This window comes from Carlito syrichta, unplaced genomic scaffold (assembly GCF_000164805.1).
Source record: "Carlito syrichta isolate Samal-C Ts95f unplaced genomic scaffold, Tarsius_syrichta-2.0.1 Scaffold289015, whole genome shotgun sequence".
Taxonomy (NCBI): Eukaryota; Metazoa; Chordata; class Mammalia; order Primates; family Tarsiidae; genus Carlito; species Carlito syrichta.
The window spans coordinates 201,244-223,122 of record NW_007233111.1 but is presented as its reverse complement, the minus strand read 5'-3'; the positions used below and the strand labels follow the sequence as shown (position 1 = coordinate 223,122).

The 21,879-nt window shown below is 35.5% G+C and overlaps 1 protein-coding gene across 1 annotated transcript in view; it reads left to right on the top strand.

Annotated features, from left to right (window-relative positions):
* The window catches only part of IFIH1 (interferon induced with helicase C domain 1), a 52,011-nt gene extending 35,144 nt beyond the window's left edge, over positions 1-16,867 (top strand). Inside the window, exons 6-16 of the mRNA XM_008054080.2 lie at positions 1,184-1,394; positions 2,371-2,588; positions 3,813-3,929; positions 5,763-5,886; positions 6,396-6,674; positions 7,192-7,451; positions 10,380-10,529; positions 12,253-12,414; positions 15,683-15,873; positions 16,388-16,478; positions 16,579-16,867. Of these exons, the coding sequence (XP_008052271.1) occupies positions 1,184-1,394; positions 2,371-2,588; positions 3,813-3,929; positions 5,763-5,886; positions 6,396-6,674; positions 7,192-7,451; positions 10,380-10,529; positions 12,253-12,414; positions 15,683-15,873; positions 16,388-16,478; positions 16,579-16,758 (1,983 nt within the window). The 3' untranslated portion in view covers positions 16,759-16,867. The remainder of the gene's footprint in view (positions 1-1,183; positions 1,395-2,370; positions 2,589-3,812; positions 3,930-5,762; positions 5,887-6,395; positions 6,675-7,191; positions 7,452-10,379; positions 10,530-12,252; positions 12,415-15,682; positions 15,874-16,387; positions 16,479-16,578) is intronic.
* The last annotated feature ends 5,012 nt before the right edge of the window (positions 16,868-21,879 follow it).

The following is a 21,879-nucleotide window of genomic DNA, read 5'->3' as shown; positions in this document are numbered from 1 at the left end:
CTAATCCAGGAGGTATCCTGAGTGACTAGTAGTGTGCAGCATCGAGGTGTCAACCCAGTCACCTTTAGCAGACATTACAACATAGTCAGTTGAAAAGGACCAAAAATTTCCACTTCTTTTGCCAGGCCTATTTGCTATTTTGTTTTTGCTCAGTCCCCATAGCTATTCCAGCAATTCATTCCTTCACTTTACTTATTATTGACTGTACTCCTAGTCAATTCCTCACTTGTGTTTCCCAGCTTCTTCCAATCCTGTGGGCCTGTTGTTTCTGGCCTGATCACAAAACAAACAACAGGAAGAAATCAACTTTACAATATAATGTGCAGGGATATCCTGTGATTGTGACACTAAATGTAAAATACCCTGCTTGATGTTCACATACCTCTGTAGCCTGGCCTTGCTCTACAAATTAAAAACGATATATTCCTCATCCAACTTTAGCTTCAACTTACCTCTTCACTGACCAAGGGGCTTACTAGATTCAAATTCCTTCTAAACTCTCTTTTTTGAGTGATCACTTGCTTCTCTCTCCTGTCACTTTGTATGTGTTTCTAGAGGAACATTACTACTTAGTGTTGTAAGAGTTTGTTTTGTTTTGTTTAATCTTAATCTGTGTACTCAGTTAGAATGCATTGCTCAGTCATCAATCTTACTTAATTTAATTTAATGTATTTTATTTTACTGTTTGGGTCAAGGTCTCACTTTCACCCAGACTGGGGTGCAGTGGCACAATCATGGGTCATCTCAGTCTCGACCTCCTGGGCTAAGGCAATCCTTCCACCTCAGCCTCCCAAGTAGCTGGAACTACAGGCCCGTGCCACCAAACCTAACTTTTTATTTTTTTATAGAGACAAGATCTTGCTTTGTTGCTTAGGCTGTTCTTGAGCTCCTGGCCTCACCTATTCCCCTTCCCCCTCCCAAAGAGCTGGGATTACAGGTGTGAACCACTGGGCCCAGCCAGTCAACCATATTTTAAACATCTTTGTGTCCCAGACACAACATCAATACCTAACAGCATGTAATAAATGCTTTACTGATGGATGAATGAAAGGAATAATGTAACAATTGTTATGCCTAATGATATAAACATTCCTTTTTATGCTTGACACATAGTAGGCCTTTGATCAATACTCCTTTTGCTTTGACTATAATTTCCCTCTTTTTAAATCTCCACGTTTTTAAGGTATTGTTAGTTGAACAGCTCTTCCTCAAGGAGTTCAAACCATTTTTGAAGAAATGGTATCGTATTATTGGATTAAGTGGTGATACGCAACTGAAAATATCATTTCCAGAAGTTGTCAAATCTTGTGATGTGATTATTAGTACAGCTCAAATCCTTGAAAATTCCCTTTTAAACTTGGAAAATGGAGATGATGCTGGTGTCCAGTTATCAGGTTGGTGGAAGTGTTTATTTTTAGAAAAAAGGAAGAATTGGTAGTAATATTAATAGTAGTAACAGAGGCTGTATTTATTAAATAATATCTTTAAATGTTGATTTTAAAAATCAGCTTTTGTTTAGATTGTCTTTCATTGCATAAAGCTTCTGTAAAAGCCTTCTACTTCCTGGAGAAAGCAAAATAAAAAATGATAAGTTTTTAATTAGAGCACTTTACTCTCCACAAGAATACCGTTAAAGTAAGCACTCACTGGAATTTCCATTTACTTCTGGAAAGTTCTTTCAATTTACTAGTGGGTCCTGTTAGATATGCCTTCTTCTTCATTGAACACAATTACAATCCTTTCTGTTTTATGGAAGATGGAATGAGAAGATAGAAAAAAGGAAGATAAAGAAGTAAAAATAATTTACAATAATTAAATTCAATGTTAAAACAAGACAAAATTATTCTTCTTTAAATAGTGTGGTTTTCATTTGATGAAATAAAAATTAAATTCACCAAGCTAAAATTAAGTACTTTATTAAAGAACAAAAAAAGTGTTACTTGGAAAGCTGAGGCGGAAGGATCGCCGGAGCCCAGCAGGTTGAGGCTGCGGCGGCTGGGAGCGGCCACTGCACTCCAGTCTGGGCGACAGAGTGAGACTCCAACTCAAAAAAAAAAAAAGAACAAAAGTGTAATCCTGAGAATTGTTTTGGAATAAACCAGGATATGAATTCCACACCTAACACTTTTTTAGCTTTATAAATATCTATAATATCTAACAGGGATAGTTTCCGGTTTAGTACACATGAACTTCTCTGTGTATAGGTGCTTAGTACAGTTAGTTTTCCCTCCTGAAAAGGAAAAGAGGTGGCTACTGTGTCCTGCCCAGGGAAAGGCATTCCCATGGCAGCCTAATTCAGTAACCTAAAGCTACTTCTCTCACTGTAGATACTGGTATGGACAAATGAAACCGTCAAATTTTCTTTTAAAGATTTTTCCCTCGTGATCATTGATGAATGTCATCACACCAACAAAGAAGCAGTCTACAATAACATCATGAGGCGTTATTTGAAACAGAAGTTGAAAAACAATAGACTCAAGAAGGAAAACAAACCAGTGATTCCCCTTCCTCAGATACTGGGACTAACAGCTTCACCAGGTGTTGGAGGGGCCAGAAAGCAAGCCAAAGCCGAAGAACACATTTTGAAAGTAAGTCATTAACTTTATGTATAACCAATAAAAGCAAAGCTAAAACAAATGCCAGTGCTTCTTGACTTTTTTTAAAGTATGGTTGAGTTCAAGTGCCATAATCATCAATTGAATGAAATATTTTTTGCTTTACAATATAAATACACTCAATCTTCTACAAAACAGGGATGTCTTAATAAATAGTTAGGACACAAAACAATTTTGTAAAAATTATGGAGAGTGAGATAATTAATAAGAAGTTGAGAAAAATAAAATGACTTCTTTTTGAACATCTGTAGTTAAGCAGTGTTCTGTCTGATAAAGAAATATGCATAAACTATGAGCGTTCCTAGTTTCCTTACGTCATAAAGTCTTACTCCATGAGTTTTAAAACTGCATGTTTTCTTTGTCTTTCCTATTACTTGTGATACTAGGAATCTGGGTAATTAAAATTAAATAGCAAATAGAGCTATGAGGACCTGTAATTAAAGATGAACTTACCAGCTGCCCCAAATAGTAACACCAAATAAAGTGCTACTGTTGATCTCAAGTGTTAAATGAATCAGAGTAGCCCAAGAAGTATGCTGGTACTAAGTCAATTATATTTGAGTTTTAAGTGCCTTACTTGAAGTCGAATCCAGAAAAAAACATGTAGAGTAGACACAACATTCATAGGTATAATTTTGGCTCTAAAATAGAATTTATTACCAGGAATAAGGATTAACTCCAATCTGATAATCCAGGTACATGGGTGAAAGCTCCCCCCAGCGTTGTACTGCCTTCTTTGTGTATAGAAGAGGGTGGTAATACAATTCATGGTTGTCAAAATGACCTTTTGTAAGCTTCAAGTCATATGATTGTCTCAAACCATTCTCTGCTAATCTCTGTAAATTGCTATACTTTTTCCATGTCAATTTTTCCAGATAAAAAGTGAAATTTAAGAAATGAAAATGAACACACTTTTTTTGTTCTGAAATTATACACCAACTTGGTTTAGAAGCTCCTTTTTACTATATCAGGATTTAGGACAAATGTTATTGATTGTTGGTTAGTGAGATCCATAGTAAAACAATACTAAAATGCTATATTTAGCAAGAAATGCTACATATTATTTTCCTGAAATTGTATACTGCATATTTATGCCACAATTTATATGCCGCGTATTTCTAACATAAAAAATTTTTCATTAAATCAATTGAAAGGGAAAAGTAATAATTTGAATATTGAAAAATATCTGTTTTCCAGCTATGTGCCAATCTCGACGCATTTACCATTAAAACTGTAAAAGAAAATATCGATCAACTCAAAGGCCAAATACAGGAGCCATGCAAGAAGTTTGCAATCGCAGATGACACCAGAGAAGTATGTGCTTAACATTTCATATCTATTTGATTAGCAATATCATGCTCAATTGATATTTTATGTTGATCACCTGGCATTGTTATTTTAAAATTTTAGCTAACAAGTTACAGTATTGTTGTTGTTGTTTAAATTAATATTAGGCAGCAAAGCACTACTGTGAATTCTCTCCTTCAGTCTTTATTTAGTTTTCTAACACATAGGAAGAACAGCTCAGTAGTTGGCTACATGTGAGCCACAGAGTAATAGGGACAATGGGGTGGGGAGGGTTGTAAAGCTAAACTGGAGGAGTTATAGCAGTTCATTTATCCTTTTTTTTTTACTCTCTTGGTGAGTCTCAGGATTGTTTTTCTGACATTCCACAGAGCCATTTTGTTGCTATCAAATTACAATTGGCAATGATAATGGAAATCTACCTTATTTGCATATTTGCATATTTACTTTCTTAGGCAAACACTGCCGTGGTAAAGGCGCTATTAATGGTGCTTTTTCTGATGCATATTTTCACTGATTATGAAAGTCAACTGAGCATCAATTTGGACATTATGACTAGGAAATTCTGTCAATACTTTCTTTGTAAAGTTTAGAAAGCACGATAAATTTTAGCCATACGCACTTGACAATACCATTGAAAACAGAACGTTGGGATTAAATGGTATGAGATATACACAGTAGATAATATAGTGCTTAAAATGTAGTAGGCGCTAAACCAATCTTAATGACCAAACTTCATAGATTTTTTGCTTTAATTCTCAAGAAAGCTACTATCTTTTCCAGCTGCACTAACATGTTTGAACACCCTTTATTTGCTTTCACTTTTTTGTTACTTATCCAGTTTTACTGGATAAGTTTAAATGCATGTTTCCACTTATAGTGATTTAAAAAGCTACTTTTCTCAGGATATATTTTTTAAAGAATTTGCCATCTTTTAATGTAATTTTTTGATATACTTTGTACTGATGTGTAACATACATACAGAAAAGTACTGAATAAAGCTTTGTAACCAAAATACAGATCAAGGTACAGAACATTGCCAGTACCCCCAAAAGCCTCCTGTTCCCCCTTCCAATCACCATGCCTCAAGGATAAATACTATCCTGACTTCTAACACTAAAAATAAGTTTTGACTGATTTTGAACTTTATGTACATGGGATTATATAGCATGTACTCTTTTGTGTCTGGCTTTTTTCAAACTCTACTTCAACTTTTTATTGTGTTAGAAATAATACTGAAACTAGTTTTTTAAAGGGGAATACTTCTTAGATTAGATTGTAGACTTTCCAAATAATTGTGCCATCAGTAAATGTGTTTTTAAAATTACCTTTAACATAGCCTGGGCTACTTGGTGAGACCTCATCTCTATGATTAAAAAAAAAAAAATATATATATATATATTGCTGGGTGTGGTAGCACGCACCTGCAGGTCTGGATACTTGGAAGGCTGAGGCAGAAGTTTCAATGGAATCGAGCAGGTCGACACTGGCATGACTGTGAGTGTGCCACTGCACTCCAGCCTGGGAGATAGAGTGAGACTCCAACTCAAAAAAAAATAATACCTTTAACGTTTAAGATTTCTATGATTCATTTACTCTTGTAAAACTTTTAAATTGGAAATTCCTGCAGGGGTACATGTGTTGGTGTGTCTTAATGACAGAGGTAAAAGAGAAGCTGACAAAAATAAAAATACAAAGACGTGATCAGACATTAATCTGTGACTTTGTCTAGACAAAGATTCTGAATCAAATGTATTATATCATGAACATTATTATAACAAAGATAATGTTATTCCTTTAACAGTAAAAACGTATAAGAATAAATATATGCTTTATTTTTAGGATCCATTTAAAGGGAAGCTTCTAGAAATAATGACAAGAATTCAAACTTATTGCCAAATGAGTTCGATGTCAGATTTTGGAACTCAACCCTATGAACAATGGGCCATTCAAATGGAAAAAAAAGGTGATTTGGGTTTTGACCTAACAGTTTATCTCCATGTTTATGCCAAAATTTCAGATAACTATATCACATATTCCTATGGAAACTAAAAGCAAATATAGTATCAAATAGAATTTCTATGTTCTACATAGGTCAAGCATTAATGTGTTCTAATTCCTTATCTGGGGAAAGGGATTCCAATTAATCCAATTTTCTCTTTATCTCCAGAGTCTTTCATTTATTTTATACTTAAAATATTAAGATAAATATTAATAGAAATCAACTAATATGTTTTTGTTCATTCCTTTGTACACCCGATACATGTTATTGCTGAGCTCAAGCAGCAAATCTAGGAATTAGAAAACCTGCCCCCTTTTGGAGTCCATGACACATTTTGAGCTTTAACTTACCCAATTCAAAACCAAAGCAAAGTGAATTTTGGAGCCAGTTTCATAAATAGATGCAAGTCCACAGCACAATTTCAAGGGAGTTGCATGCTCATTATTTCACTTACATAATATAATTTTTCATAGCTGCTAAAGAAGGAAATCGCAAAGACCGTGTTTGTGCAGAACATCTGAGGAAGTACAATGAGGCCCTACAAATTAATGACACAATCCGGATGATTGATGCATATAATCATCTTGAAACTTTCTACAATGAAGAGAAAGAAAAGAAGTTTGCAGTCCTGGAAATTGATAGTGATGAGAGTGGTGATGATGATGACTGTGATGGTGATAAAGATGAGAATGATTTAAAGAAACCTTTGAAACTGGATAAGACAGACAGATTTCTCATAACTTTATTTTTTGGTAAGATTCGAAGTAACGTGTATTGGTTTTGTGCATTTACCTTTTTAACACGAACTTGCTGCTTCTCATAAGCTCACCAAAAGGAGAAATATCTTGAAAGAAGAAATCCTGCTCAAACTGGGGCTATTTCTAATTGTTGTGACCAGATTGGCTATGAGTTGTTATGATCACTATTATTTGGTCATTCAATTTTATTGTCAAGACAATTGCAATGAATTTATTTATAAACTATCTTGATTTTTCGACATAGCACAAGATCAGTTGTAGATGAGCCACAATCCAGTGCATCATTATGTACAATTTTCTAGTGTAATTATTTGTGTATTTTACTAATTTAGAGTAATTATTTATTTTTAAAATAGTTTTTTAAGTTAATTAATTTATTTTAACAACAAATAAACACTTTGTGTGAATATATATGCGAAATATGCATTTTGGATGTACAAAGTGATGTTTTAAAATATGTATCCATTGTAGAATGGCTAATGAACACATCTACTATACTTATTTCTTAAAGAAAACAAAAAAATGTTGAAAAAACTGGCTGAAAACCCAGAACATGAAAATGAAAAGCTGATCAAATTAAGAAACACCATAATGGAGCAATATACTAGGACTGAGGGATTAGCACGGGGAATAATCTTCACAAAAACACGACAGAGTGCATATGCCCTTTCCCAGTGGATTACTGAAAATGAAAAATTTGCTGAAGTAGGAGTCAAAGCCCATCATCTCATTGGAGCTGGACACAGCAGTGAGTTCAAGCCTATGACACAGGTATAAGTATCCATTTGTATTTCTTGTCTTATGCTGTCTATACTTAAATTGTTTTTGTCTTTTTTTCATCAATTCTCTCACCATCGACAAATAAATTTACAGAATAAAACACTTGTTCTTGAAATAAAATTTGAGTTTAATGACAGTCTGTGGTATTTGATAGGTTAAGCATGTCTTAGGAGTTTTGGATTTTTTAACATATGAGAGAGGAGTCAAAAAACCTGAAATTTTATTTATTAAAAAATGGTGTATTTATTCTTAGATGTTTAAACTTCAGTCACCTTCAAAGTACTCTCCATTTGATGCAATACATCTATCAAGATGCTTTTTCCACTGCTCAAAACAGTTTTTGAACTTGTCGATTCTGATGACTTTTAGTGCTTCTGCCATTTTTTGTTTCACCTCTTTCACATCGGCGCAACGTTTCCCTTTGAGGACTTTTTTCATCAAGGGAAACAAACAAACAAAAAAGCGCTCAGTGGGAGATTTGGTGAATAGGAAGGGTGAAACACGGATTATCTCATCTTTGGTCAAAAACTGCTAAACACTCATCACAGTGTGGGCAGGTGTGCTCATAATTCACCCATAATGAAATGGGCAAATGTGTTGAAAGAATCTTCAAAAAAAATGTCACTGAAACCAAACACAGCCTCTCACAACAACACTAGCTGATAGACTCATACCCATGGGTTCCTAGAACACATACCTAGCAGGGGAAGCCTGTACTACAAGAAGCCCGTGCTCCAAAAAACAATTCAGTTTTTTGGGGGGGTGTCCCCTGTTGTACTTAGAAGAACTTTCCCAATTGAGTTTCCCTTGCAAAATGAGTGACACTTGAACTTAATAACAAAGTGGAGAAATAGTTGCAATATAGTATCAAGTGGAAAAATAAAATCTCCATAAAAAATTGTGCATTATAGTTAGAATTATGCAAAATATGTTTGTATAGGATAAGATGTGTACGGGAACGTGGAAAAATTAAATAACCTGATGTGCTAGAGGTTTGTAATTGAGAGGTTATCTGTTCTTTTTTAAGGTTTTCTGTTTTGTTTTCATTACACTACTTATTGTGGACACAGTAGAAAACACTTGGGAGAGAAAAAAAGGCACTTGTAGATATTACAAGCATGTGTGAAACAATGATGTCTTGTTAGAGTAAAGTGCTCTCTGAAGGCTCAAGTCGTATTGACCCTGAGTATGCTGGACAAAGGAATACTTTAGTTCTGTTATAGTCACCATTATTCAGGCTATTGGAGCAAATGAAATCTGTTTTAGTGTTTGTGGAAAGCAAATTTTTTTAATTGTTCACTGTAACCCTTGATATAGCCTCTCCATGCACCCATATTAGAGTTGCCTCTAAAGTTAATGCCAGTTAAAGCACTATTCTCCTTGGCTTACAAATTTGTTTCCTCCTTTTTGATGAGAGCTAGTTTACTTAACTTGTTTCCCTTTTTGCCTTAGCTTCCAGGTTCAGTCTCACAGCCTTTGTGTGAATCCTTATAAGTAATGTGTCTACATTTTTCTATTTGAGTCCTGCTTTTCAGTTTCTATTAGCTTTAGTGTTCTGACTTTTACCATAAGAAACCTCGGTTTCTCTTAGAAAAGATATAGGATGGAAATGAAAAGCTATTTTCTGCTCCTTATCCTTTTCAAATCTGGAGGCTGCACACCAAAATATAAAACGTATTCCCTTTCTCATTCCCTGAATCTTCACCATGTAAACCAGGATCCGTTTACTCATCAGGAGGCACAGTGTTAGGCATCTACATGGTGTGATTTGAAGATCTGACACTGTGTCTGAAATTTTCTTTACTAAAGTTATTCCTTTAAATGAAAGCACAGATATCTGCTAAAAACCAAGGACATGTCCATTTTTATCAATAGTGTCAGTGTAGAAGGGAATTATCAGAGAAGACCCAAGAGGGGCCTTTCTATAGGGTTCCGGCAGTTGGGAGTGAACTCATGCTGCCTCTGAGAATAAATGGAAGGGAATGGTAGAGCACGATGCTGGTCTGGCAGCTTTAGTTTTGTATAATACATGGGGGCAAAAGACAGTGTGGATGTGCACCGAATACCTACTGGACCAATAGCTTTGATGAAAGTGTTTATGAAAATAAAACTATACTGGCCATGCCAGGCTAGGATACCCTCACCTATTCTTCCTATAAAAGAACAGGAGGGCACATTTTAATTTATTTATATTAACTTTAAAATTTCAGGTTTTCATTTTAAAAGAGCTGTTTAATTATGTTTTTAATAACCTCTTCTTCCATTTTTATTTATATCATCCCTTTGAACAGAGAATATATTTACCTCATTCAAATTAATAAGGTAGAAGGCATACCACCACCCTCCATTCTTTCAACTCCCCTCCCTGGAGACACCCAGTGTTTTCAGTTTTTCATGTGCCCTTTCAGGAATATTCCATATGTTTCTTGCTTGAATGACTCTTAAAGTAATCAAATGCATTATACAGCACGCATTTTCTCTGTGACTCAAAACTCAACAATCTACAAAAGCGTCACTGCATCTCATTCTCTGAATATTAAAGACTCTGAAGTTAATGTAGTGAAAAGAAAGCCCATTTCAGCTTCTCATTGCCGTATCCTCTTCTCAACTGACAGCTCCTCTTCTCCTCCTCCCAAGTTGCCTGTCAATTTATTTCCTTGGCATAAATGATGGTCTTCCCACCTCCAGACTGAAGGATGGAAATATTTTTGTTATTGTGTGGTAATCCCAGATTGGAAATCAAATGTTGTCTCACCATTATGTTTTTGTTCAATGCCAAAAACAGATGGCAGCAAATCCATGTATGATCTAATCCTTTGATTTACACTGACCAGTTGCAATTTATTATTTCTTCTCCTAATTAGAAGATTTTAATGTGTTTAGCATCAAAAAATTTAATTTATTAAAATGTTTCTACAGAATGAACAAAAAGAAGTCATTAGTAAATTTCGCACTGGAAAAATAAATCTGCTTATCGCTACCACAGTGGCAGAAGAAGGGCTGGATATCAAAGAATGTAATATTGTTATCCGTTATGGTCTCGTCACTAATGAAATAGCCATGGTCCAGGTATATTCAAATACCTTTACTTAATATGTAAATTTCTATTTCTATGTTCTTATTTTAACTGATTTATTTTAGTAAAACAGCATAAAATATTTTTTGTCTTAACAATATAGCTCTTTTTCCTCCTAAAAGAGCATTTTTTTTTTTTTTGAGTTGGAGTCTCACTCTGTCACCCAGACTGGAGTGCGGTGGCCGCTCCCGGCCACTGCAGCCTCGTGCTGGGCTCATGCTGGGCTCCGGTGATCCTTCCGCCTCAGCCTTCCGAGTAGCTGCCTACCACGCCTGGCTAATTTTTTTTATTTATTGTAGAGATGAGATCTCGCCTGCCTAGACGGGTCTCGAACCCGCAGGCTCAGGCAATCCACTCACCTCAGCCTCCCAAAGGCGCGGGATTACAGGCTGAGCCACCGAGCCCAGCTAAGAGCATTCTTAAAGAGCTGTGCACTATGGTCTTTTATATGGCTGTTAATTCATACAACAACCAGATACTTGTTATATTTTTAATCACAACTCTTCTTTGGTTGTTATTTCTGTGTCTTAAGCCTTTCTAGGCCCATGACATTGTCCTATTTTTAAGGTTCAAAAAAAGCCTCCTCATTCCTAGAAAGTCTGTGAGCCCCCAGCCGGACCAGGAATGTGAAGCACACCGTCCCACAAATGTCTGACAAAGTAACACATCTAAACCTTAGGAATCCCTACTGTTTCTGCATTTCCTCCTTTATTCTTTCAATTTTTCTGTATTTTTTAAATATTCACAATAAAATATTGAGTAGGAGTAGACTTATAAATGCAAAAATAAATAAAAGAATGAGATGTCCCAGTTTCCAAACTTCATTTTATCTCTTGCCCACTTATGCTAATGGTATTATTGTAACCTTCTTTTGAGTATGTATGTAAAGGAGTTATGTGATTAATAGATATAACATTAATATAACATAGTAGGTATAAAATTAACTAAAGAATTTTTTTGACACATTAAATCGCATCCTTGGATGAAAGGCAAGTCATGGAAGACTAAGATAATCAGACAACCATCAAATTAGGAAGTAATTTTATTTCAAGAATTGACTTCTAAGTCAGTGGTTTATTATCTAGAATGTATTTTTCCCTGAGGATAATATAGTTGATATGGTCCTGGGCCAGGCAACAGAAATTTCTATTGCTCAAAATGTCCCTAACTATCACTTTATTAAGAGGCCCGTAGAAAGCTATCACCATGTGGAACACGTTTCCATGGGGGGAAAAATGTGCTGAAAATTAAATGTGCAATGTCAGAAACAGACCTGCTCTCTCTCCAGCCTTGGTGTTAAAGTCAGATACCCCTTCTCCACATCCAACCCTCCTTCCTTCCTACCAAGTAGGAGGGCTTCCCTAGCCTAAGTCATTCATCATAGTTTTCATATCTTGAGAGAGGAGCTCTAGGGACAAAAATTCTGAACAGGATGGTATTATGTTATTGAAGACTTTGAAGTCTGATGTGGAGACATAACTATCATCATTCTAGAACATTGTTTCTATATTAAATCACATTTTAGGTTTCAAAGAACTGACTTACAAGGAATGGATAATAACTGACTTTACTGAGCATAGAGAGCTCATTTAAAGGCTGGCATGCTGAACAACCAATATCGTTCCATGCTGAGCATCAAATATCATTCCAGGTCAAAACCAGGAGACTTTGTAGCAAGCATAACCTTTCATTTACTTGATTTCTTTATGTTCTCAGGCCCGTGGGCGAGCCAGAGCTGATGAGAGCACCTACATCCTGGTTGCTCACAGTGGTTCAGGAGTTATTGAACGTGAGACAGTTAATGATTTCCGAGAGAAGATGATGTATAAAGCTATACACTGTGTTCAAAATATGAAACCAGAGGAGTATGCTCATAAGGTATTGTTTTTGGCTTTGAACTTGGTTTTCATTTAAAAATGGCGGCATGTGGTTGCCACTGATAGCTCTGCGGCCCAGTATCCAGACAGAAATTGTGCTGAATTATAAGTTCCAGTGTAATGAGCTGTGCTTAGTCCAGATTCACATACAGCGAATCAAGATCCATGATGAGCAGGAAATTGTCAAGGAGCCATTGTTCAATCCAGTGAAACCCACCATAAATTTTGATAATATATATTTAGGATGTCTTGATCCAGAATGATTAGCACAACTCACCCTTTCAACACAACACAGTAGTTTTGGTTTGATCCAATCAATTTGTACAGGCACAATCATTTTATTCCAGAAATATATATGAAATGCCTTCTGTGTGCCAGTAATATATGTATTATATTATAGGAATATAATATATATATATATTATATTATGGGAATAGCCAACATGGAGACAAATGACACAGATAAGACTCCTGCCTCATGAAGTTTATATTCTAGTGTGTGCCTGGGGAGGTTTGGAGGAGAGAAATAATAAAGATTTTAAAATGAAGAAATACCTTACATTAAGATAAAAGTTAGAGAATTGGAATTGAATATTATAAAACATTTGAGTGGTTAAAAAAGTTCTCTTAAAGGGAGTGACATTGAGGCTGGATCTGAATGGTAAGAAAAAACATAATAATGTCATCTAGCTGCATCTCCATTTACTAGCACAGAGTTATTTGAGTTGTGCGAAGGAATGCAATGAAGGAAAAAATGTATTTCTACAGTATTCCAGAAAATCCCCCATACCACTGAATTAAAGACTGTAACTACTATAATAGCAAACAATCCATTTAGAAGAAAATTCACACCCTTGCATATGGGTGTGAATGTTAGTTTCTTAACATTGGAATTGGCTCTACCTTAAATAGAGTTTTACGAAAAGGATGCTTTCAAATTGGTGTGCATTGCTATTACCAACTCTGAGGTTTCCTGGCCAGGTTTCTACATAAACCTTTATTTAAAAACCCCTTTAAATATAAAGCAGAGCAAACATTTTGAAGTATCAGATCAAACTTTTGTCACCAAACTATACCTCTGGAAAATTACTGCTTCGCAGCTAATGTCCTAAGAGAATGAATCAAGTAGAGCTTACAAAGACTGATATTTTAAGACAAGTTGTTAGTTAACTCTAGGACAAGCTCTGGAGTTTATGGGGCAAATTTTTCCAGACAATCTTTAGAATAAGACTCAGTTTCTTTGAGGGCCTCCAAATGAGTATCTTTTTAGGTCTCCTTTGACTTAGAGATCTGCCCTCTGAAAACTACTCCAGGTGGATGAACTTAAAGCAGGAATGGCTGGGGGAACAGGAGTATATACCACTGAGAATATGTTCAAAACTCCTAGCAAACATTGCTACTAGGTCACAGCTACTAGGAGGATGTCTTTTTTACTCTGATTTGAGGATCCTTCTCAACACAGTCTTCAGGCAAACACTAACACATGGTGAGAATTGACATATCAGATAAAATCTTTATTGCATGTCATATGCAGAGCTTATACAAAACTGATGGCTTCTTAAAATCAAATACGACTTCTAGGAGCAAGTTGGGAATTTTAAACATTTTCCCTGGCATTGATTCAACAACTTTTGCCACATTATTACATTTTATTTGGACTTAAGCTGATTGTGACCGTGCCTCCCATGAATTTATTATGATTCCTTTTTTGCTCTTCTAATGAATTCATGGATGTCTACTATTTTGTAGCTATTGTTTTAACATCTAATGTCCTGTTTGCATATCTGTACACTGAGCTTGCTTTTACCTTTCTCTGTCTTACTCAAATGTATTTCTTACTTGCCCATGTGTATATATCCTGTGCTAGATCACCTTTTTTGTCAGCTTACTGAGCTGTAATTGTCTTAACAGAATACCCTAATTAAACTTTTAGGGAGCAGAATATTTTAATTTATTATTTTGCTGCAATATACAAAGGAAATTAGTCTTTGTACTTGTCTGGTTAGTCTATCATATAGTCTTCCAAGTTTGCTTGTAAGGGTTCATTCTCATTTCCATGCTATAAATGCCTGCAGAGGCCTAAAATGTAGAGGTCAGAGTCAAAGAGATGGGCCATTCAGTTTAGTTTACCAGAACTGATGATTTATTTGTGCTGAAAACTTCCCCTCGGTCTTAAAACAATGGTTTTCTCCATAATTTAACATAGATATTTCACCTACAAGAGGTTCAGTTTGGAGGTAAATTATTCAGAAACCATGTTTTTCTACATGAATTTGTGTTGGTGTGAACACTGGGCCATCCTTATCTCAAATTTTATCTCTCTCATAAACTAGCTTGTTTCTGTTATAAGTGTTGCTGTTGGTCATAGAAACTGGATTACAGGAATTTATGGCCATATTCTCTCACACAAGGAATCTGGGCAATGTAGGTTTCATGATGTCATGAAGAACCCAAACCTTTTCTCTCTCTTCTTTATTCTGATAGCATTGTGTTTTCATTCTCAAGGTCAAAGATGGTTTTTACAATCTCAGCTGCCACATCCTCATTTTTGGCAGGAAGCAATAAGATGGAAAGGGCAAAAGGTGCATATACCAGCTACCTAATTTTTAAAGAGTCATTCTGAAAATGCTACTCAACGGTTTCTTATATCTCATTGGTCACTGTCTTGGAAATGTAGTCATTTAGTTACCATATTTCCACCCAGAATACAATTATGGTTCTCTTCTTAGGAAGAATAGATAGATATTGAGTAGAAAACGAGTAGTTTCTGCCACAGATGTGTAAAGAAGAGGAAATTGATTAAGATGGTGAAGCATCTGAAAATTACAATGTATTAAGAAAGATTAAAGGAACTTGGGTACTTAGCATACATTAGAGAAGAATATAGATAATGTAATAACCATATTTACTTCTTTAAAGAGATTCCATTTGGAAGAAAGTTTAGATCCATTTTATGGTACAGAATTAAAACTAATAGGTGGGCTATAGGGAGAGGTTTTTGTTGTTGTTGAATATTGCTAAGGACTTTCTCACAAGAGTTTTTCTAAAATTTAATGGGCTGTTTTTAACACCTGAGGATTCTACATTTTCATGTTTATAGGAGATGATTATATACTAGATTACTGGTGGTGGGGGGGATTACCTCATTATTTTTACTTCCTAGACCATGAGCTAAGTATATATTTTCTTAACTAAGACCTCCAAATTTTACAAGACTTACTTCAATGAAACTAATATAAACCTAAAACCATTAACTATTTCCCTGTGCAGATTTTGGAATTACAGATGCAAAGTATAATGGAAAAGAAAATGAAAACCAAGAGAAGCATCGCAAAGCATTACAAGGACGAGCCATCACTAATAACTTTTCTTTGCAAAAACTGCAGTGTACTAGCCTGTTCTGGGAAAGATATTCATGTAATTGAGAAAATGCATCATGTCAATATGACACAGGAATTCAAGTGAGTTCAGGAAGACCCATTTTTAAATATCTCTTACAAAGGGTGAAGCAGGTGAAGCAGAAGGTATTATAAACTTTCTTTCAAAGTAGTGCAAAGGAAATTCATTTTTTTAACTTCCCTTCTTTAGCCCCTCCAATTATATTCCCATTTCAAGTATCTATTTCTTAAATAAACTACTGGGGCAGGAAAAGACCCATGTCATGAGAACCAAAGCCATTTGATCCAAGGCACATAATTTGTGTATACTTATATTTGTTCTCAAAATGTTGAGCAACTAAAGTCAAAGTAACCAACAGATTTGAAAGAAGTCATAAAAGGCAGGTATAGAGAGATAGATATGGAAAGCAAGTATCTGCCTGATTTGCCATCATGATCCTGGAAGCAGGAGGGAGGAAAGAAATGAGATAGGGGATGTTGCAGTCTTGTGGATGAGCTTCAGGTCCAACAACCCATGGGCTACACATGGGTATTTTGCCAATTATCAGTGATGAGTCCTCCCTCTTGATACTTTTAGGGAATTCTACATTGTGAGAGAAAACAAAGCATTGCAAAAAAAGTTTGCCGACTATCAAACAAATGGTGAAATTATCTGCAAATGTGGCCAGGTGAGTCAATTGGTATGGGCCCAGTTTTACTTTGGTAGAAAGGAATGTTTAATTGCACCTGCATTTAATTATTTATCTTTTTCTTTCTTTTGTTTTCCAGGCTTGGGGAACAATGATGGTGCACAAGGGCTTAGATTTGCCTTGTCTCCAAATAAGAAATTTTGTAGTGTTTTTCAAAAATAATTCAACAAAGAAACAATACAAAAAGTGGGTTGAATTACCTATCACATTTCCTGATCTTGACTACTCAGAATATTGTTTGTTTAGTGATGAGGATTAGCACCGCATCCAACATTCTTTAAAAATATGATTGATTTAACATTTAAAATGATTTGATTAGTTTTTATTATACTACAGAACTGATGTGAGAATCAATCAATAAAATTGTTCTGCCTTAGCTCCTTATGGGAACACAATATATTATGCTTTCAATTATCCATCTTGTTGGTGGGCAGGGGTAAGGAAAACCTACCAATAATGCTTATCAGTGTGAAATATTATAGTCCTGTGGAAAGAATGTTGGAGTATAAATGCGAATCCAAAGTACCTATTTCAATTCTGTCACTAATTTTCAGTAAAATTAGGCAAATCATCTTTCTGAGCCAATCTTCTGATCAGTGAAATGGTTATAATATCACCTGCCTTTGCTTTTTGTTACTTTTACATTGTGCATGACAAATTGCCACAAATTTAGTGGCTTAAAACAACACTTTTTTATTATAGCACATGTTCTATAGGCCAGACTTCTGGGCAGGTCCTCTGTTTAAGGTCTCATAAAGCTGAAATCAAGGTGTCAGCCAGATTATGTTCTCACCTAGAGGTACTGAGGGAAGAATTCACTTCCAACCTCATTCAGATTGTTGGCAGAATTTGTTTCCTTGCAACTATCTGACTGGGATGCCTCTTTTGTTGACTTTCCACTGGGGATCACTCTCAGCTCCATCAATACCCTTACCATGTGGCCTACTCAAGGCCCTTTCTAAGCCACAGGTATTTACTTCTTCAAGGCCAACAGGAGAATCTTTCTCTCAAGTCTGTTCAGATGGAACCTTATATAGCTTAACTGCAATCACAGAAGTGATATCCCATCATATCCATAGGTCCTGCCCATACTTAAGGCAAGGGGATTATTCAGGACATCACACTAGTCAGTGGGAATCTTCAGAGCCATCTTAGAATTCTACTTCCCACACCACTTACCCAGTTTTTCTTTGCAATTAAATGATATCTGTATCCAGAGGAAAGCACTTTAAAAAATAAGAAGTACCATAAAAGACACGGAAGCAGTATAAAGTAGTTTAAGGCTAACTTACTTGACCTTCTCTTCCACAAACATAACACCGTCCTGCAAAACTACCTAATGACAGAGTAATGGCTGAATCCAGACTAACCACTAATGCATATAAGATTACCTGTGGTCCTGGAGAGCAGGGGCAAGGAAAACCTACCTTTCAGTCCAGGGTTCATTCAGGAATTAGCAGGGAGCAGATGCTGGGTGTTTATAGATAATAAAGAGAAAATGGCTTCCACCAGACCCAGGTGGAAGAGTAGTAACCTCTTTGTGGCTGTGACACTTTCCGTTTTCTGAGGAAAGTACTATTACTTGAAGATAAACACAGGTCAGAAGTCTGTAAGACAAACCATTTTCCCAGCAGAAAAGCAGCCTCTTTTGACAAGGAAGAGCCACGTGATTGAGATAGAAACCACAATTGACCATTTTCACCAAAATTTAGCAAGTCTCACAGATGGTTTACTCCACAGAAACAGTTACCTCCTGTGACTAAGGAGAAATAAAGTGTTGGAGGGTGTGAAAAGAAAATGCTTCTGCATCTTTGATGGATTTATTGAATTCATATTACAGTAGTTCTGAATCTTTTCTTAATAAGACCTAAGCAAATTATTAACCGATTAGATCTCTTAATAAGACCTAAGCAGATTATGAACCAATTAGATCTCTTGGATATGCAAGAAAACAAAAGAAGATCGTGTTTTCTTAAAATACTTTTTAAAACTCCAGCTGACTCCTTTTAAAGTATTGCTGTCTTCTAGAATGTTTTGGAAACTATGCAGGAAACCAAATGCATAAAGTAGCTAAATGTACTGCTGTAACATATGTAGACTGTTTTTGAGGTGTCAACAAATATCAGGTTTTTTATCTATGTTTTTTGTAACTTTTTCAATTAAAAAAGTGTTATTTCTACTTTAAAATTTTAAAATACATGTTTTGAATATTATAAAACTTAATATGTGATAATACCTGAAAACTTGAAATATAGTGCATATATTTCATTCAAAAAACCGTCATAATTATTGTAACATTTTAGTTGATTGTTACTGAATAGTTTAATCCTTATATTTCAGGTTCACTTACAGAATATGTTTGTGACATATAGACAATCAGCCTGAGAGTTAGAATGCCTGAGTTTTAGTCTCTGTACGATGATGTGGTGGCTCACACCTGTAATCCCAGCACTTTGGGAGACTGAGGCAGGAGTATTTTGAGTCCAGGAGTTCCAGACCAGCCTAGACAACATAGCAAGACCTTGTCTCTGCAAAAAGACAAAAAATCAAAATCAAAAAAATTAGCCAGGTGTGGTGGCACATGCCTGTAGTCTCAGCTACTTGAGAGACTGAGGCAGAAGGATCATAGGAACCCACGAGGTGGAGGCTGCAGTAAACTGTGATCATGCCACTCCACTCCAGCCTGGGCAACAGAGTGAGACCCTGACTCAAAAACAAAACAAAACAAAAGACATTCAATTGGTTGGGTGACTTTGAGCAATCTTATCTCACAGAGTCAGTGTTTCCTGTCCTAGAAAATGAGAGGTTGGATTAGATGATGTCAAAGGTCCCTTACAACCATCGCATCCTCTTAGTCTTTGCTTCTTTCTCCCTGGCTATTTTCATTTTAAGACCTTATCAATGACTGTAGTAATATCAACTATGGGCTAAAGGCCTGCTGAGAACTTTACACATTTAAATGTAGCTCATGTCTGTTATTTGATAAGTTTTTTGTTTGTTTGTTTGTTTGTTTGTTTGTTGAGTTGGAGTCTCACTCTGTCATCCAGGCTGGAGTGCAGTGGCACACTAACAACCACCCCAGCATCAACCTGCTGTGCTCTTGCTATCTGACCACCTCAGCCTTTCAAGGAGCTGGAACTACAGGCACATGCTACCACACCCAGATAATTTTTTATTTATTGTAGAGATGAGATCTCGCCAAGTTGTCCAGACTGGTCTCAAACGCGAAGACTCAGGCAATCCACTCGCCTCGGCCTCCCAAAGTGTTAGGATTACAGACTGAGCCACCAAGCCCAGCCATAGCTCTTGTCTGTTAAAAGGTATTCCAGGGATCTCATAGATCAGGCACAATGGCTGGAGTCATGCGTTTTAAGGCAGACTTCAAAAGTCCAGACATGTCAGGAAATTTTAGAATAAGCATTTCCAAACCATTAGATCATTGGCAGACTTTGTGGATAAGCAATGTAAAACATAAACCCAAAAGTCATATCATTTCAGACCATCTGAATTTAAAATACAATAATTTAAAGTTTGTGCAAATATCTTGAATGTAAGGCATTGCTTGAGGCAATGAACATTAATAAGAAATGGTTTCTCAAAGGATGATTAATTAGTGCGTGTTGCAAATAATTGTTGAAAGTTAAAAGTGTTAAAAGAGTGGTGAATGTTTTTCTTTCTGCAGTTTAATAGTCCGTATAGCATTGTCCCTATACCTTAGAGAAAAGAAGGTATTTGGTGGTGTTTCCAATTCAGTTGAAAATAAAGCCAAGGAGGATGGAGTTTCTCTTTGTCATTGTTATTTTTAGAATTTGAGAGACTGAAACACACATATATTCTGATGGAGAAGAACAATAGAGAGTGATAAAAAATTAGCGTTGTCCAACTCCAAAGTAAATTGCTTATTGGGTATTATTGATATTTTCTACTAAATGCGTTTGCTACTGTCATTTCTGGTCACTCTGATCTTTTCTCAATGGTATGCCTTTGCAATGTTTAGAAGTTATTCTTTGTCATCTCATCATGGTCTTCAAAGACAAAATCCAAATGTCACTTCCTAGAATCTAGCACAGTTCACATTTTCAAAACTGGAATGGAGAGAACATGTATGGAATGTATCATTCACTCACCCTGAGCATCATAAAATAGTTACTTCCAAAATCTGGTTTACAATTACATGAGTCATAACAATAAAGAAAAACAAGAAAATTATTTCTTTTACTTCTAAGAGTTATGAAGTTGATTTGAAATTTCTTCTGCATCCTTCAGTTTATGCATTTCTCCTAAATTAGGCTTGTTAGACATGCAATTTCATAACTTTGCTTTTATAGGGAGAGCACTGAGTGAGAACAACTTGGGTTTGTATCTTTATTAGTTTGTGACTTGGGCAATCAACTTTATTAATCTGACATGGTAGAGAACTAATATCTTGAAGGATTTTCATGAAAATTTGGATATTTTAATGGAACAAATTTAGCAGTTGGCACTTTGTAGGAATTAATGTATAAAATATAGTAGCAGAAGTTGCCAGAAGAGCAATAGCAGCTGCAGTAACCACAGCTGTAGAACAGCATAATAATAGTGAATTTTTAAAATCTATGTTTAATGTTCAAGTAGGATATATATGAGATAGGAGTCCTCCCCACCCTCTGCCATCAACAGTTAGCTTAGAGGACTCACCTCAAAAAGTAGTATCTGTAATGAAATTTGGTTACTATAAAAATAAATAAATATAAATAAATATTCAGTGTAGCCAAGGGTAGAATGTAATGTTCAGATCTTCAATGGACATTAAAAAAATAGGTATCAATGTAAATACAAATAGCAACACATTCATATAAGTGGCTGTAGTAGTTAACTAAGTCCATTATAAAGATATAAAGATACAAATTTAATATAATCCTGTCTTCATCTTCAAGAAAATATAATAATGCTGTTGTGCTGACTCCGTCATAAACTTCATGAAAGAGAGAGAAATTGGGCTGCAGTATGTCAATAGAGATTTTTGTTCATCACAAATGATGGTTGTCTTTTACTTGTTTCTAAATCTCTAAACGTTTTCTCAGGTCATAGGATATAAGATATAAAAATAAAAAGGAAAACATTACAGATACTCTATAGTTTTTAGAAAATTTTCACATAAAATATTATCAAGTTTCTCTTACATGAAGTTAATCACTACATAAGCAGCTCATTTTAAGTTGAGATGTGGATAGTGGTGGGTCTTGTTTATTAGTTCATAACCTCTAAATCAAGTTAATGCTTGAATCCTAGGTGGGGCCATAGGAAGAAGACCGTTTTTAGGAAGTAATATTTAAGCATGTCATTATTAGAAAACATTCAAGTCATTATGTAAGTTGAATATATTTGATGAAGTTTACAC